The sequence below is a fragment of the Trachemys scripta genome, chromosome 23 (assembly GCF_013100865.1).
Source record: "Trachemys scripta elegans isolate TJP31775 chromosome 23, CAS_Tse_1.0, whole genome shotgun sequence".
In the NCBI taxonomy this organism is placed as follows: Eukaryota; Metazoa; Chordata; order Testudines; family Emydidae; genus Trachemys; species Trachemys scripta.
Window position 1 is genome coordinate 8853593 of NC_048320.1, and position 16762 is coordinate 8870354.

At 62.9% G+C, this 16762-nt stretch overlaps 1 protein-coding gene across 6 annotated transcripts in view; it reads left to right on the plus strand.

Moving 5' to 3' along the window:
• The window catches only part of HDAC5 (histone deacetylase 5), a 107479-nt gene that overhangs the window by 75959 nt on the left and 14758 nt on the right, over positions 1-16762 (plus strand). For 5 of the 6 annotated variants that reach the window (XM_034755930.1, XM_034755933.1, XM_034755931.1 and 2 more), the window contains 11 exons: positions 38-169; positions 3636-3858; positions 4426-4640; positions 4845-5126; positions 7085-7250; positions 8665-8798; positions 10048-10168; positions 11006-11055; positions 11152-11259; positions 13152-13207; positions 14562-14649. In XM_034755930.1, coding sequence (XP_034611821.1) covers positions 38-169; positions 3636-3858; positions 4426-4640; positions 4845-5126; positions 7085-7250; positions 8665-8798; positions 10048-10168; positions 11006-11055; positions 11152-11259; positions 13152-13207; positions 14562-14649 — 1575 coding nt within the window. Of the gene's footprint in view, positions 1-37; positions 170-3635; positions 3859-4425; positions 4641-4844; positions 5127-7084; positions 7251-8664; positions 8799-10047; positions 10169-10908; positions 11056-11151; positions 11260-13151; positions 13208-14561; positions 14650-16762 lie in introns of all 6 variants that reach the window. The other variant, XM_034755932.1, reaches the window with a different exon arrangement.

The following is a 16762-nucleotide window of genomic DNA, read 5'->3' on the forward strand; positions in this document are numbered from 1 at the left end:
CATCCCTCCCTCCTTCCTTCCTTCCTTTCTCTTCCAGCTGCTCCCCCAGCACAGAGCCCTGGCCATGGACGGGTCCGCTAGCCAGCTCAGCCTCTATACCTCCCCGTCCCTGCCCAACATCTCCCTCGGACTGCAGGCAACGGTCACCGTGACCAACTCGCACCTCAACGTGAGTACGGGCGCGCACGTGCGGCCACCCGCCCCCTCCCCGGCCCCAAGCGAGGATGGAGGCAGCAGGGGGACTAGGAACAGCGCTCCGTATAGGACGGCAGCGCCTGGCGCTGGGGAGAGCGAGGCAGACCGTGCCCGTGCCGGGGGGGGTGCGTCCTCGGGGCTCACCAGGGCTGTGTCGGCCCGTGCGCCGGCACGGGGCGGGGGCAGCGTGTCGCCAGTCTGAGCTGTTTCGCACCCACTTCGCATGGAGGTAAAGGACGGTGGGGAAGCCCGGCAAGGAACCCAGGAGTCCGGGCCCCCGCCCCACTAGAGATAAGCTTGACCTTGCAGCGGGGGTCGTTAATAGGCAGACCAGGGGTCAAATCCGGACCGCCGGATGCTTTTGAACGGACCCTGAAATCTTTTAATTTGCGTATTCTTCTCGTTGTTGGGGGTGATTATGAAGCGATTGTCTCTGTATCTGCCACCCGGCCCTCCGCCGGCCTGTGCGGTCAGACAGCCATGCACGGCCAGGCCCCACCCTGTTCCCACAGCAGAGCTGTAATTCCTGGCATCTCAGTGCAGCCTGGAACTGGGACCGTAGTTTGGGGGCACGTGGGGCCAGAGGGCCGAGGTGTGGGGACTTCCAGCCCAGTCAGGGTGGGGAGTTTTCTGATTGCCCACTGCCGCCTGCGAATGGGTCTGGAAACCTGCTAGGGGTGAGCTCACAACATGGTCTTAACCCAGCCCCGTGCAGCCAGAGGGAGGCGTGGGGCTGTTCGCCTGGCCGGGAATGTGCCCTCGGGGATGAGCTGGGCTCCAGACAGAGAAGCCCCGTGCGACTGGCCGCGTCTGGCTGCTGTGCAAAGCCCAGCGTCTCGCTGGGACCCCACTGTCCCACCGGGGGGGTCAGGCTGCTTCCATCCCCCAGGGAGGGAGGCACTTTATCCAGACAGGCCAAGCTGCTTTGGGGACCCGGTTCTGATCCTGCGCACGCCCTGGGCTGAGGGGCCGACTTCAGTTCTATGGTGCTGGTACCGGCTGGAGCCTGCGCCATCCCCCTTGGCCTGGTCCCACCGGCTCCCCTCACTGGGGTGCTGCCTCCGACAGCGGGTCAAACCAAATGTAGCTGTGCCGGGGAGGCTGAGGAGTGTTCACCGCCCCCCCCATGGCCCCCATCACACACACACACACACACATGTCCATCAGAGACACACACATACACATACACAGACAGACATGTCCATCAGACACACACACACACAGGTCTATCATACACACTCCCACACCGGTTCATCACACACACACGCACACGTCCATCACACACACGTCCATCAGACACACACACACACACACACGCAGACATGTCCATCAGACAGACACATACACACACAGGTCCATCACACATACAGGTCCATCACACACACACACAGGTCCATCATACACACACCCACACTGGTTCATCTCACACACACACACACGTCCATCAGACACACACACACGCAGACACGTCCATCAGACAGACACATACACACGCAGGTCCATCACACATACAGGTCCATCACGCACACACACAGGTCCATCATACACGTACCCACATTGGTTCATCTCACACACACACACACGTCCATCAGACACACACACACACACAGGTCCATCACACACACAGGTCCATCATACACACACACACACAGGTCCATCACACACACAAACATTCATCTCTCTCTCTGTCTCACACACCCACACACACACCCAGCCATCACGTCCCACCCATCACGCTGCCCTCACCAAACACCCGCCATCCCACACAGGTGCTATTGAAGAACCCGGCGCGGAAAGGCCTTTGCAAACCTGGCGCTTTGGAGCCTACGTCTCGGTGGTATTTAGGGCCCTAAGATCATTGGGCTCAGTCGGGGGGTAAGCGGGTAAAACTCTCCGGCCCAGGCTGTACAGATGATCCGATGGTCTCCTCTGGCGACTCTGTGAACCCCAGACCTGCTCCGATTCCTGGCAGCGGGGTTCTCCTGGCTGGAGATCTGTGTCTGGCCCAAAGATCCCTAACCATGCCTCGTATGGCCTGATTAAACCCCCCACCTGGTTTGGAAGTGATTGTCCTTCCAGCCAGCCCCCTACTTCTCGTTGTTACTGTCTGCAGCCCATCAAACAGACGGGGGCGTCCGTCACCTTTGTCTTTCCTTAGCTGCTGGTGGCGCTGTTGGTTTTAAACCGTAATTAGCAAATCCGAGCAAAGAATAATACTAAAGAAATGGACTGTTCCCCGAAAACACAACATCCCGGCTTTAGGGTGGGCCCAGGGCCTGGCTGCGGAAGGGGTCCTGGGCTCACAGCTGGGAGGAGAGGGGCACTCGCTGTCTCGTTTCTAGCAGGGGTCGGCCCACAGCTCCAATTCTCCCATGCTCGGGCGGCTCCCAGGAGAGAGCAGAGCCACGGGGCGGGGGGCTGCGGGGCGGGGTTCGGGTGCGTGGGCAGAACGGTGTGTGTGGAGGGGCATGTGGAAGCATCGGAGGCTGGTGGGTAGGTGCACTGGCAGAGTTTGCTGCGTGCGTCCCACACCCTTTGCTTCCATGTGGAGATCTCGTCCCCGTGAGCTGAGGGACCGAGCAGCTGTTCGGATGGGAAGGGGCTTGGCGGGAGGGGGATTCATCCGGCCCGGAGATAAAGCCAGCTGCTGGGGCTGGAGCCAAGAGGCCGCTGGTCACTCCAGAGTAACTGAGCCGAGTCCAGCCAGGGTCTGTCTAGAATGGGGGTTTTCAACCTGGGGTCCGTGGAGGCCTGAGGGCCCAGACCATGTTTAAGATTTCCAGAGGGGGCCACATGGAGAAAGGCTGAAAACGCCCGGGGTGGACCGTGGAGAGCCCAGATTTCAGGCGGGCGGCAGCGTGGGCACGCCAGGCGTGGCTCTGAGGTGGCGGGGGCCTCCCTGGCGGTGTTAGTGGTTGTGACGCCGGTCGGCAGAGCGTGCCCTTCAGCTCTGGCTGGGGGTGTCAGCCCAAGGGCTTAACTCTCGATAACGCGGATGGTTCCAGATGGATCTAGGGCCGGGCGTGCCTGCAGGCCCATGGCAGCCGTGGGCGGGCGTGCTGCCACCAGCCAAGGTGCGCAGGGCATGGGACACGTCCTGGCACTGAGCCCATGAGTAACTCATCTTTGTCGGCTCCACCTTCGCTGGGGCGGGGCCCTGCGGCCATCTGGGGACAGGGCAGAGCTGGGGACAGAGCCGGATGCGGTCGGGGGGGGTTACGTCATTCATGGTCCTAATACCCCCCTTCCCCATTGGTAACCCCAGCGGGTTTGCGGTCCACAGGAGACCCTGCTGCCCACTGTCCTGGCAGCCAGAGGTGTGTTTGTGGGGGGTGGGGAAGGGGACGTGATCGTGCCCCCCCATCCCTGGCCAGCATTCAGAGGATACAGAGGAGCAGGGCCCCCCCAGACACTCTCTGTTCTCTCTCCTCCCCCTGCAGGCTTCCCCAAAGCTCTCCACCCAGCAGGAGGCGGAGCGCCAGGCCATCCAGTCGCTGCGCCAGGGCGGGGCGCTCACGGGCAAGTTCATGAGCACCTCGTCCATCCCCGGCTGCCTGCTGGGGGTCGCCCTGGAGGGCGAGACCAACAGCCACGGGCACGCCTCCCTGCTGCAGCACGTGCTGCTCCTGGAGCAGGCCCGCCAGCAGAACACGCTGATCGCCGGTGAGTGCGGGCGGGGGGCCCAGGCCATGCTGGGGTAGGGCAGGGGGCCATCACCGAGGGACCCTGGAAACAGCTGCCCTGAGATGGGGCTCGGTATTGATCAGACGCCCGGTCCCCGGCTCTAACCACTAGGCCTGAGCCGGGGACAGAGCCCGGCGCTCGGACGCCCGGTCCCCGGCTCTAACCACTAGACAACGCCCCTCTGTGAAAGACTCGCCAGGCTGGGAGGGCCAAGCTTGAGGCAGGCCAGTGGGCTCGTGGGATGGAGAGCCTGTTGGGAAGGGAGGCTGCCGTAAGGTTGCAGCAGGGGGCTGGGGCGGAGAGTTCTGTTCCCGGCTGTGCCGCCGTCCTGCTGCCTGGAATAGCCCTTGGCGTGTTTAGCTGCACCCCTGTCGGCGTGGCTCTCTGCGCTGCGCAGAAAGGGAAACGTAAGCCCCAGACCTACGCAGTGACCAGAGCTGGGGAGAGAACCCAGGAGTCCTGACTCCCGTTCCAGTGCCTTGACCAGCAGCCCCCCTACCGCTGGATCAGGCTTCCTGCGCTAGCCCGGCTGCTCTCTCCTTCCAGTGCCGCTCCACGGCCAGTCCCCGCTGGTGACGGGCGAGCGCATCTCCACCAACATGCGGACGGTCAACAAGCTGCCCCGGCACCGCCCGCTGAGTCGCACCCAGTCGTCCCCGCTGCCCCAGAGCCCCCAGGCCCTGCAGCAGCTGGTCATGCAGCAGCAGCACCAGCAGTTCCTAGAGAAGCAGAAGCAACAGCAGCAAATTCAGCTTGGCAAGGTGGGCAGGGGGAATGGGGCGGGCAGGGGGAATGGGGCGGGCAGGGCAGGTGGCTTGCAGGGCATGGGTGGATTGAACCTGTCAATCACCAGAGAAAGCCCCCTCCCCTTGTGCCACCTGCGGTATCATCTGCTGTACGTGGCCCAGGCGCCACCCCCCTGTACCCCTAGATGCCCCAAAGACCCCTTGCCCTTCTCTTTAAAGATCATCACCAAGACGGGCGAGCTGCCCCGCCAGCCCACCACGCACCCAGAGGAGACGGAGGAGGAGCTGACGGAGCAGCAGGAGGCGCTGCTGGAGGACACGGTGCCCCTGGGGCCGGTGGCCTTCGTGGTGGACGGCTCGCCGGAGAGCGAGAGCACGCAGGACGAGCTGGAGGAGGACGAGGGCGGCGAGCCGGTGAAGGACGAGGGGGGCGCGAGCGGGGACGAAGACGAGCACATCGACTCGCCGGAGGTGGAGGAGCTGGGCGTGGCTTACAAGCAGGTGAGCCCCTCCCACTGCTCCCCTAAATGAACCAGGGTCTCCTCTACCTTACTCACCATCTGCCAGGAGAACAGCCCCTCTCCTTAGGCTGACAGGCGGATTCGAACCCAGGGCTAAGGCCTTGTGCCTCTACTGCTTGGTCTAAAGGAGTGACTCCCCCAGCTGGCACCCGTAGTAGGCTCTTATCCTATTCTGCGCCCCAGCCACCAGAGGGCGACCCTGTGCTAGCGGGGGATGTGCCACCACAGGTGTGACCCCTGGGAGGAGGGAGCAGCAGTGGGAGATGCTCGCCCCAAATGTTGACTCTAGCCGTAGCGCCCGCATGGTGTGGCTGCCGGGATCACGCCGTTCCAGCCAGGGATGGGGCAGCTGTTTGCCCTGGAGATCCCTCCAGTCCGCCTTGGTCCAGGCGTGTATCCTTGGCCCAGCACCGTGTGGGTCCGGATCCCAGCTTTCCCAATCCCCCATGGCGGGCTGCGCTGGGGACTCGTCACCGGGCTGCTCGGAGAGCCGGGGGGCTGGGAGGTGGGGTGCTCGCCCCGGCCAGCCAGCAGTGGCGGGGCAGGGAAGCAGGCGCTCACCCCAGCCAGCTGGGTCCAGCTTACACAGAAACGGGCTAGTGAGATCATCGGGCACCTGGGAGACGGCTAGTGCTGGCTCCTGACGAAAGCCCCGGGCCGGCAGTGGCAAGTGGCCCCGGTCGTGGGGCTGGGGGCGTGAACAGAGCCGCAGCCGGCGGAGGGGCAAAGACCTGGCCGCAGTACCAGCCCGCTTGCATGCCCAGCCGCGCTCTGGGGCGCATGCCCACGTTGCGTGCCCAGCTGCACGCGCCCCCGGGGCGTTCTCACGCCTGATCACACCCTCCCAAAACCCTGCGCCCTTTGGCACGGCCCCGGCGCCCGCTTCCCACCCTGCCCAGCTCCAGTCATTCAACCCAGCTCCTCCCCGCTCTCTGCGGCTTTCAACTCCGCCTCTGTCGCGTCTGTAGCCTGCCAAGCCGGCTCCCCATTCATCAGAGACGGCTCTGAGGGACGAGTGACTCATCCACACCCCCCCGCATCGCCCTCTTTGCTCCCCGCTTCCGGCCCCCACACAGCCCCCCCCCACACACACACGCATCGTACCCAGCTGCCGCGGCTTCCGGGGCATGACTCATCCAAAGCCTCTCGCGTCCCGGCTGCTGAATATTTGATCACTGCGCTGGCGGGGGCGCGTGGGGACGCACGGCGAGGCGGGATGAGTCTCTTTCCCCGGACGGAACGGGGTTTGTAAAAGGAGAGCGGTCGGGTGGGAAGCCGCTGGCGTCTCTGCAGTGCCAACGCCGTGCTGTGGTGCTGTCGGGGGCCCAGCACGAGGGTAGGGAGAGACCTGGGAACTGCCAGCCCACGCTCTTAACCTCATCACCGGGGTGCCTGGGGCATTGCAGGCTGGGGTCCTGCAGGGGTATAGACACAGCGCCGAGGAAAGGGGTCGGGGGAGCCTGGCTGCCGGGCGAGCGCGGATGCTGCAGCCTGGGTGTTGTGGGGCATCGAAAGCCAAACAGATGCTTCAGCGGGAGGCGGGATGGGGCAGATTCGGATACGTGTGGGTGCCCAGTGCTGGCTCAGAGGGACTCCAGGCGCTCACTCGCCCCGTGCGCTGGGCCCCCTGCCAGCCGGTCGTGCCTCTGCACTGAATAATTCCTTATATTGACGTGGCACTAGAGGCTCAGGGTCCCGCTGCGCTGGGCACCGCACGGACCCTGGCCCTGCCCTACAGAATGTACAGTCTTAATAGGCAGAGCGGACAAAGGGTGGGAGGGGAAACTGAGGCACAGAGCGGGGACAGGGCGGGTCAGTGGCAGAGCCGGGAACAGAACCTGCGTCCCAGCTTGTTGCCCTGCCGCTGGCCCGGGCTGCCTGTGGAGGGCTCGGCCGTGGGTGAATTTCCCGCCCTGTGTACATCCCCTCTCCGCGCAGGTGTTCCCCGATCCTCAGCCGCTGCAGCCCATCCAGCTCTTCCCAGCTTCCCTGACCATCACCACCCTGCCTCACCAAGCGCTGAGCCGGACCCAGTCCTCGCCCGCCGCCACAGGCATCAAGAACACGGCGGCTGAACCCCCTGTCAAACACCTGTTCACTACTGGTAAGAAGTCATGTGCCCTGAGGTCCCCTGGGGGGAAAAACAGCCCAAGCCACGCCCACAGCCCACGCTCCACCCTCACAATGCCAAAGTGGGGCGCCACTCACAGTAACCTGGGCAGAACTGCGTCACGTCATCATCCCTCTCCTTTCGCGGGTGCTTTGATCCGCCGGGGAACCGCTAATGCAAACTGTCGTCGTTAGACTTCAGAGTGAACGTCCCGCCGAGCTGAATGAGGCGGCTCATGCCTTCTTCGGGTGCTTGTCTGCAGACTCAGGCGGACGTCGGGGTGTGGCTCGCGCCCGGGTCCGCTTTGGACGGTTTCTTTTGCAGCCATCAGGCCTAGAAACTTTTAAATGATTGAGAAAATGAAAATTTCAGATTCGGGGGCAGGATCTGGCAGGAGGAGCCTAGATTGGCCGAGGCAGGCCAGTTCTCTTGGCTTTTCCAGACCATCTGCCGTAGAAAAGAGACGTCCACTTGCTCTATTGATGACCCAGGACTACGCTGCAATAAAAAATCCACGGCACCAAGTCACAGAGCCCGGGGTAGCTGGCTCAGGTGGCGAGTATAAAATTACAGTGTTGAGGTTCAGGCCCGGGCTGGAGCCTGGGCTCTGGGACGCTCCCCGCTCGCAGGTCTCGGAGCCCGGGAAAAGCCCACACATCTACACTACAATTTTATAGCCCTGCAAGCCCGGACCAGCCTTGGCCGCGCTGCGGGTCTTTTACTGCAGCGTAGCGGTACCCAGAGAAGGTGATTAGATGACGCAGCCCGTCTCCGTGGGGCAGCAGCGGGGAACGTAGGTACTGACTCCGTGGGTGCTCTGGGGCTGGAGCACCCACGGGGAAAAATCCCCGCCCCAGCTCACCTCCGCCTCCTCCCCCGAGCGCGCCGCGTGCCTGCTTTTTCCCCCAGCTCCCAGCGCTTGCGCCGCGAAACAGGTGTTTCGCTCGGCTGGGAGGGAGGGGGCGGAGGGAGAACGCGGCGCGGTCGGGGAAGAGGCGGGGCCGGGGCGGGGATTTGGGGAAGGGGTCCAATAGGGGCAGGGAGGGGGTGGAGTTGGGGCAGGCACTTTGGGGGAGGGGTTGGAAGGGGGGGGGGGAAAGGGGTGGAGTCGGGGCGGGGGGGCGCCGGGGAAAGTTGGCGCCTATGAGGCGGGGAATGAACCCCAGGGCCTCTGGTTCCAAAAGCACGTGGGGATACGGTCCAGCTCCATTAGCCAAACGCAGCAACCTATGTCTGCTCCCAGCCACCACGCTGAGTAGGGCGGGGCATGCCCGCTCGCTGCCCCCAGGAAAGCCTCCAGGGCCGTGCCCCAGGCCACGGGCTGCCCCACAGCCAGAGGGGTCTTGCTGCCATAGGGTTCCTGCCATCCAGCCCGTACTTCCTGTCCCTTCCCTTGTCTCTCCCCCAGGCGTGATCTACGACACGTTCATGCTAAAGCACCAGTGTATGTGCGGGAACACTAACATTCACCCAGAGCATGCTGGGAGAATCCAGAGCATCTGGTCCAGGCTCCAGGAGACCGGCTTGCTGAGCAAGTGCGAGGTGAGGATCCGAGGGAGGAGGCTGGGGGAACGTGGGGGCTCAGGAGGCAGCTATCGGGTTGAACCTCACGCAGAAAGTGTCAAGGGACCATGAGTGGCTTGGACCTTGGTTTATTGTCCCACCTCAGAGATGGCGACCGCGGCGCCCCAGCACCATCTCCTACGTCTCCACTGCAGAGGTAGCCCGGTGATCGGCCTCGGGGCAGTGCCCTGGCCAAGTCACGGGGCCCTTGCTGGCGCTGCGTTCCCCCGGGTGTGTTGCTGGGACTTCTGGGGGCACAGTCCCTGGTTCTTGGGGCTGCCCTCCACGGAGCCGCTCTGTGATTCTTCCCCGGTGCCTTGTGGGAGAACCCGTCTGTCCATCTGGGCCCGTGGGGGATGGCTGGAGGACTCAGCGCGCAAAGGATCTAGCCTGCGTTCTCGCTGCGAAGTGAGGTTACCAGCCCGAGTGAAGGCAGCACCTGGGCTCCGAGCCCCAGCTCTGCCAGCCCGCTGGGGTTGGAAGCCCCACCAAATCAGGGCGAGAGGGTTTGGGGTGGGGACGGGGGCGGGGTGAGAGCCCGGATTCACTGTGCAGTGCAGACGTAGCCCTTCCTAGTGCAGGAGACTTGGGAGGCGGGGGGGGACCGTCCCCAGCTTCATCCAGCCAGGCCAGCTGCCTGCTAGAGGTGTCAGTGAGACCTGCAAAGGGGTTGGCAATAACCCACTGAAAAACCCCCACCCCTCCCAGCCTAGGGGTATGGCGGGGTGGGGGTGTGGCTGGAGTGTTCTGTGTGGCTGCTCTTCTCTGCTGCCTGTAGGGGGCGATAGGAAGTGCAGTATAGGTTAAAGCAGCTCTGGGGTGGCTCCGAATTACCGCAGGGGCTGGAGAGGGCTCTGCACGGCCTCCGAATACAGGGAGCACACCCACTGCAGCCCTGCCCCATGGGAACGGACCCCAGTCTGCTGCGTGGATCCCCACGGGGCTGACTTGTCCCCAGCACCAGAGGTAAATGTCTCCTGGCTGAAGCATCCACGATCCAGCCACCCCCTGGCTGCAGCTCACTCACTTCAGAACCAGGGTTGTCACCTCTGAGTGACAACCCCAGGACCCCCGGGCTGATCCTGAGCCCCTCGAAGTGGGCGGCTGCCCGTGTGCCCCGAGCACCCAGACAGGTTTCCCAGCGCAGCCACCTCCATAAAGCGACGATCCTGGGACCATCTGGCCAGGCACAGCCCCCCTCACCCCGCGCTCTCTCTCTCTCTGCTAGCGGATCCGGGGCAGGAAAGCGACGCTGGACGAAATCCAGACAGTCCATTCGGAGCATCACACGTTGCTCTACGGAACCAGCCCCCTCAACCGGCAGAAACTTGACAGCAAGAAGCTGCTAGGTAGGTGGCCCCGGCAGTGCCCCGTCTGAGGGCAACTTAGAGCCCTGCCTGCTCCCACCCAGTCCCTGGGCGTTTAGCTGTTGGCTACGGCGGGAGGCGGATGGGGTTGTTCATGCTCCCTGCCTAGTGTGCGTGGCGGGGGCAACGTTTTCTTCACGGTGGCTGCGTGGTTTTTTTAAATCTAGCAGAGGCAGCACTGCCTAATGGTTTGAGCAGGGACCAAGGAGTCAGGACTCCTGGGTTCTTTCCCTGGCTCTGGGAAGGGAGTGAGGCCTGTTGGTTAGAGCCGGGGACACAGGGAGTCAGGACTCCTGGGTTCTTTTCCTGGCTCTGGGAAGGGAGTGAGGCCTATTGGTTAGGGCGGCGGAAGGGGGGACTGGGAGTCAGGACTCCTGGGTTCTATCGCTGACTCAGGGAGGGGAGTGCATCGTAGTGGTTAGAGCAGGCGGGGACTGGGAGTCAGGGGGACTGGGTTCTTTTCCTGGGTCTGGGAGGGGAGTGTTCCCTATGGGTTAGAACAGGGGCATTGGGTTCTTTTTCTGGCTCTGAAAGGGAGGGTGACCTGGGGGGCAGAGTGGGGACTGGGGACCCTTTCTGCTACGGTGAGCGATTGGATGTTGGTCCAATCCGTTCCTACGGCAGCAGCTGGGACACAACCTCAGTGGGTCCAGTGGGGAGATGTGTCATGGCAACTCCTACGCCCCTGTGTCCAGATCCCCCCCATTTTTACCTCTTCCCAGTCCAGATCTCGAGGGGCGGGGTGAGGGGGACCGTGCCCTCCCCAGGCAGGGGCGTGGGCTCTTGGCTGTCTGTCACTGCTCCCTCTGCTCTGCCCAGGTCCCATCAGCCAGAAGATGTATGCGGTCCTGCCCTGTGGCGGCATCGGGGTGAGTAGCTCCTCGGAGGCGGGGCTAGGGGCTCGGGGGCTCTGTGCCACGCCCCCAGGGCGGCCCCAGTAACGACCCGGCTTGCTTTCTGGGCAGGTGGACAGCGACACGGTGTGGAACGAGATGCACTCGTCCAGCGCTGTCCGCATGGCTGTGGGCTGCTTGGTGGAGTTAGCCTTCAAGGTGGCCTCGGGAGAGCTCAAGGTGAGTCCCCTGCATGCAGCCAGGGGTTTGGGGGCTCTCCATCACGTCTCCCTCTAGTGGCGGAGCATGGTCACTGCGACGGCCTGCTGCTGTCTGTTATTTGCCATACTTTAGCACCTAGGGGCCCAAGTCATGGTGCTAGGCGCTGTACGCACGCAGAACAAAAAGACTCTCCCTGTCCCCAGGGGCTTGCTGTAGCTGGAGGGGTTGTCCCTTTAGCTCAGGGTGTAGGGGATTGTGATTTTTGGTGCTGGAGGTCCCGATTCGCATGGAGCTGGCTCACATAGAGGATAACAACCTACTGCTGCTAGCAACTCAGGGAGTTCTCCCTCAGCTCTCCGAGAAGAGAGCTATGCTGTGGAGATGGGTCCTCACTGATCCATGTAGGGGGCCATCAGAAGGCGTTAAGGGGGGAGCAGAGCACTCCCCCAACACTCTCCCTCCTCCTTGACTGCGGCAGAGAGCTCCCCATCCCTGTCCCAACCTGCTTTAACCCCTGCTCCGCCCATTTCCCCTTGGGGCTCCACCGGGGTAGGTTGCAGATGTTGCTGGGGTCACCCATGGGGAGAACACTCCGGGGCCAGTTGCCATGTCAGAGGAGCCATACAGCAAGTGGCCATGCCTGCGTTGGAGTCTCCCGCGTGGTCTTGCTGATGCCGCTGGGATCTGGCCAACCTGCCCCCGTGACCCTGCCGGTCCTGCCCTTGGGATTCTGGCTGTGGTGGCAGTGGAGAAACGGGGCAGCAAAGGACAGGCTCCCTCGAACGCAGTCGCTCGTGTATTTACCCCCGGCCTGCCGGCACAGGATTATTCATCACCGGGAGTCAGGGAGAATCAGGGCCGGGGCGGTGTCAAAGTGGTGCCCCAGGGTTCAGTCCCGTCCAGATCAAACACAGCGGGTTTGATCAGAGGTTGTCTCTATCAGCCGGCTGCTGCTGAGTTCCCCTTTCCCCCGGGAACCAATAGATGGGACGCAGCCTGGGACGGGAGGTGTCCAATATTCCCATGGCACGGAGCACACAGGGACATCTCCCGCCTGCGATCACGGAACCCGCCCGGGGCAGCAACTGGGAAAGGAATTCCAGGACGAGGCGCCTGGGAAAATCAGGCCCCGCGTGGTCTTCGGAGCTTCTTTTAATGCTATTTAGCTACTGGAAATGAAGAGGAGTTGCAGCCCCGTGACCGGCCTCCGGGGATCACAGTATCGTCTAGGGGTTAGAGCAGGGAGGAGCAGGGCAGCAGCCCGCCCGGGGGCTCGTCTCAGCTTCGGAACGAGGCGTGTAGTCTTGTCATTAGCGCAAGAGAGCAGGCGGCAGGACTCCTGGGTTCTATTCCCAGCTCTGCCGCGGATTAGCCGTGTGGCCTCGAGCGAGTCCCTTTACCGCTTCCGAGGCGCCGATCTCCTCCCGTGAAAGGCGCTGCCGTTTCCGGCATCCAGCCTCTTCCGTGAGCAAGACTCTGCCGCTGGAATCCAGCTGAGGATAATGACGCTGATGGAAGAGGCAGGGTAGACTGGCAGCTGGGCTAACAGGAACGGCGGCTTCCCTGCTGGGGGGAGCACCTGCAGTGTCGCTCGAGGGACTGTTGTGGGTCACCCTTCTGCTTGGCAGTGACTTGTTCTGTTGTCGTTTATTATCTGTATTGGGCTGGGAGCCCCAGTGATAGACCCAGGCGCTGGGCACGGTCTGAACACAGGACAAAAAGTCAGTCCCTGTCCCCTGGCTCGTACAAGCTAAGTGAAAATAGCATTTCTGATCTCATGTCCCCTCCTGATGTTTCCGGTTGTCCCCGGGTCTGGCCCTGCTTTTCCTGAGCGCCGTTAAAACGGGGTGAGGGAGCTTCGAACCCGGCTCACTCGTTTAACCCCCCTGCCTCTCTGGTTCTCTGTGCAGAATGGATTTGCTGTCATCCGGCCCCCGGGGCACCACGCGGAGGAATCCACGGCCATGTAAGTAAGGGCAGGGGAAAGGGGAGAATGGCAAAGTGACCCAGAAGGGCTGGCGTCTGCCCAGTTCCAGCCTGGAGTTCTCGCCCCGTCACGTGGCTGGGGGGCTATCGGGTTCTAACCGAGATCAGTCCCACGCCAGCTCTGGGATGAGATTTGGGGCACCCCGCTTGAGATGCCACCGAGGGGCCTGGTACTCAGGAAGTGCTGGGCACCGGCCCTCTGACTGCCAGCCCCTTTGAAGGTGTCCTGAGCTGCGCCCTCAGAATCCCTCTTTGCCCGGCTCCAGCATGATTCAGCAAAGGGGCTAGGACCTGATTTGATCTCCTCTCCACCAGCCAGGCTAGATCCGTTCTGTCCCGGGGGATCTGCGGGGGATCGTCCCGGGGGGGTGGCGGCTGGCCTGGCTACAGGAGGGCATGCCCCTCCCTCGGGACCGGGGTGCAGGAATAAGAAGGGACCCCTGCCAGTGTCACGGTAGAAGCCGTCCAGGCCTTGTCTGGGTGATGGATGAACCTGGGGTAGCAGCAGCTGTGTTTAAACGAGAGGTGGGGGCTCAAGCTACAAATCTGGGTCTGGATCCAGCCCTGTGCTGGCCAATTTGTCCCATTCGCATGGCACAAAGCAGTGGACTCTTGGCCCTCACTGGCCCACTGAGAATTCCCGTGGGGTGAGGGCCCATCAGCTGGCACAGGGGATAGGGTGGAGCAGCCGCTGATTCAGACTTGGCATACGATCCCGGACACTTCACCAGCTGGTATACGTTAGAGCAGACCGTGAGCTGCTCTAAGTGATGGCAAGAGACGGCGACCGGTGCAGAGGCACCCAGGAAACCCTGGAGGTGACACTGGCCCCCTGCACTGAGCTGAGGGATGTTGGCGCAGAAAAGAATCAGGGCTCGGCTCTGGCCCCATCTCTAGTTCTAGCAGCCGGGGCTCTAGGCCGCTTTCTCTGCCCAGTGCAGGCAAGGAGAGTGTTCTGGGGCCTGGCCCAGCCCAGCATGTCACCGACCCTCCCCCTGCCCAGCACACCCAGTCCCCAACCCCCTAGACGGTTGCCAGAGCGGTTCTGTGACGTGAATCTTGGGGTGCCTGTCTCCCCCGGCCATCATTCCCGGAGCGCCGCCCTGCTGCCGGCTTTTACCCACCATGCCCCGTCGCTCTGCCCGGAGCAGGATGAAACGACGCTTGGGGCTCTCCGGGCGCCGGCACTGAGCCGGCGGAGCGGTGGGGGGCACACAGCAGAGGAGTCCTAGCGTAGATGCCGGCAGATCAGTGGAGCCAGTTCCCCGCTGCCCTGGCGCTCACGCTGGCTGGGACGGCGGTAGCCACATCTCTCTCCTCTCCTGCCTCCTCAGGGGTTTCTGCTTCTTCAACTCCGTCGCTATCGCTGCCAAACTGCTCCAACAGAAGCTCAGCGTCGGCAAGATCCTCATTGTGGACTGGGTAAGGAAGGCGGCCAGGCCAGCCAGAACGTACCTCCAGATTCCTCCTCCCCTTGCAGGGGCTGGGTCCTTCTCTCTCCAGCCAGCCCTACAAGAGAAAATAACCCCCCCCTCCCCGCTTTTGGCTTGCCTTTGCCCCATGTGACGGAGAACGAAGGAGGTTGGGGGGTTGACAGTGTGGATGCAGCAATGCTGGCAAAGCTGTGGCCAGCGTAACTTATCCTTGCAGTTTTGCCGGTATAGCTGTGTCTACACTAGGGTCTCTAGCCAGCACAGCTCTGTCAATCGGGCTTCACACCTCTTCACGCCCCTGATTGCCACAGTTACGCCAGCAAAGGGGTTTAGTGCAGACCCGGCCATGGCTAGATCCGGTCGGTCCTCTCCCCGATCCCTGGGGTTCACCTTCACTAGCTACCCCGAGGTCAGAGCTAGGGTGCCTGGGATCGAGTTAGCATCTCGGGGTGGAACCGCACCTTGTTTTGCAGTGAAGACCCAGCCCCTGACCTGGTCCCACAGCCAGCTCTGTCCATTCGTGTGTGATTTTTTTTTTTGTCCTGACACGGGGATACCAGAGCAGCCCCTAGCGTGGGTGCAGTTCGGTCGGTATAACGGTGCTCCTACGGGACTAGCTGTACCGGCAGCAGTGTGCCCATGCTCGGGGGCCTGCACCTCACCCTCTACCCCGGCTAAAGCCGCACAACTGCTGCGTGCAGACGAGCCCGTAGGCGTGTGGACAGGATGGGGCGGCCGAGTCCCTAACTAAGAACTTTTCTCTCAAGGGGTTAAAGCGACCTTGTGCTGCTCTAGGCACATCTCAAGCCCTGGTTTGGTTCAAACCCTGGCTATAAAACCCCGCCTCCTCTCAGGCCAGCCGGGCTCCCTGTCTCCAGCCGGCCAGACGCTGTCCTGTGCGAGACGAGCTGAGTTACTCATTCAAAACGCAAGCAGAACCCCCCCCCCCCCCCCCCCGCTTTCTCTGTTCACAAGCTAAAGACCCCAAGCCCCAGTATGTGGCTTTCCCTTTGCAGGTGGTGACAGCCAGCTACCCGTTCTCTGTACCAGTCGCACCAGCGATGCTTTCCCCTTCCCCACACACACAATGGGGATGAGGGGTTTGGGGTGCAGGAGGGGGCTCCAGGCTGGGAGCCCTGGGGGCCGAGGGATTCGGAATGTGGGAGGGGGCTGCAGGTTGGGGTGTGGGAGGGGTGAGGGCTCTGGGCTGGGGGTGCAGGCTCTGGGGTGGAGCCGGGGAGGAGAGGTTTGGGGTGTGGGGGGACTCCAGGTTTGGGGGGCTCAGGGCTGGGACAGCGGGTTGGGGTGCAGGCTTACCTCTGGCAGCCCCCAGTCAGCGGTGCAGCGTGGGGGCTAAAGCAGGCTGCCTGTCTGTCCTGGGTCACCGCGCTGCGCCCCGGAAGGCTTCTAGGCAGGAGGCTCCACAGTGCACGCTGCTCTCGACCTCAGGCACCGCCCCCCCAGCTCCCATTGGCGAGTTCGTGGCCAATGGGAGTGCGGAGCCGGTGCTCGGGGCGGGGGCAACGCGCGGAGCCCAGTGGCCCCCCTGCCTAGGAGCCGGACCTGCTGGCTGCTTCCGGGGCGCAGCGCGGTGCCCCAGGACAGATAGGGACTAGCCTGCCTTAGCTCCACAGCACCGCCGACTGGACTTTTAACGGGCCGGTCGGCGGTGCTGACCGGACCCGCCAGGATCCCTTTTCAACTGGGTGTTCCGGGCGGAAACCAGACACCTCGTTACCCTAACTGACATGGCCATCAAACCCGCGAGGCCCTCAGCTAAATAAACCCAGGAGGTTTGCTGCACTACACTGACGTGGAAAGCAAAGTACGTGGCAAAAGAATCCCTGTAGCGGCTTTCTCTATCCACCAAAACCCCCTCCTCTGGCCCCCGTCAACTCCCCCTCCTGGTACGAAGATGTTTGTGGGGAGGGCTAAGAACGCAGGTTGCAGGAGTGAGTAGCTGCGCCGAGGTCACCGACCGTTCCCAAGGGCGGCTGCGTTTGTGTGCCCGGTTGCTGCCATCGTTAGCCTCCAGAGTTAACGCCCCACGGAGACAAAAGGGGTCTCTGGTCACGGCCGCTGCCCTACACCCTGGCCTCATT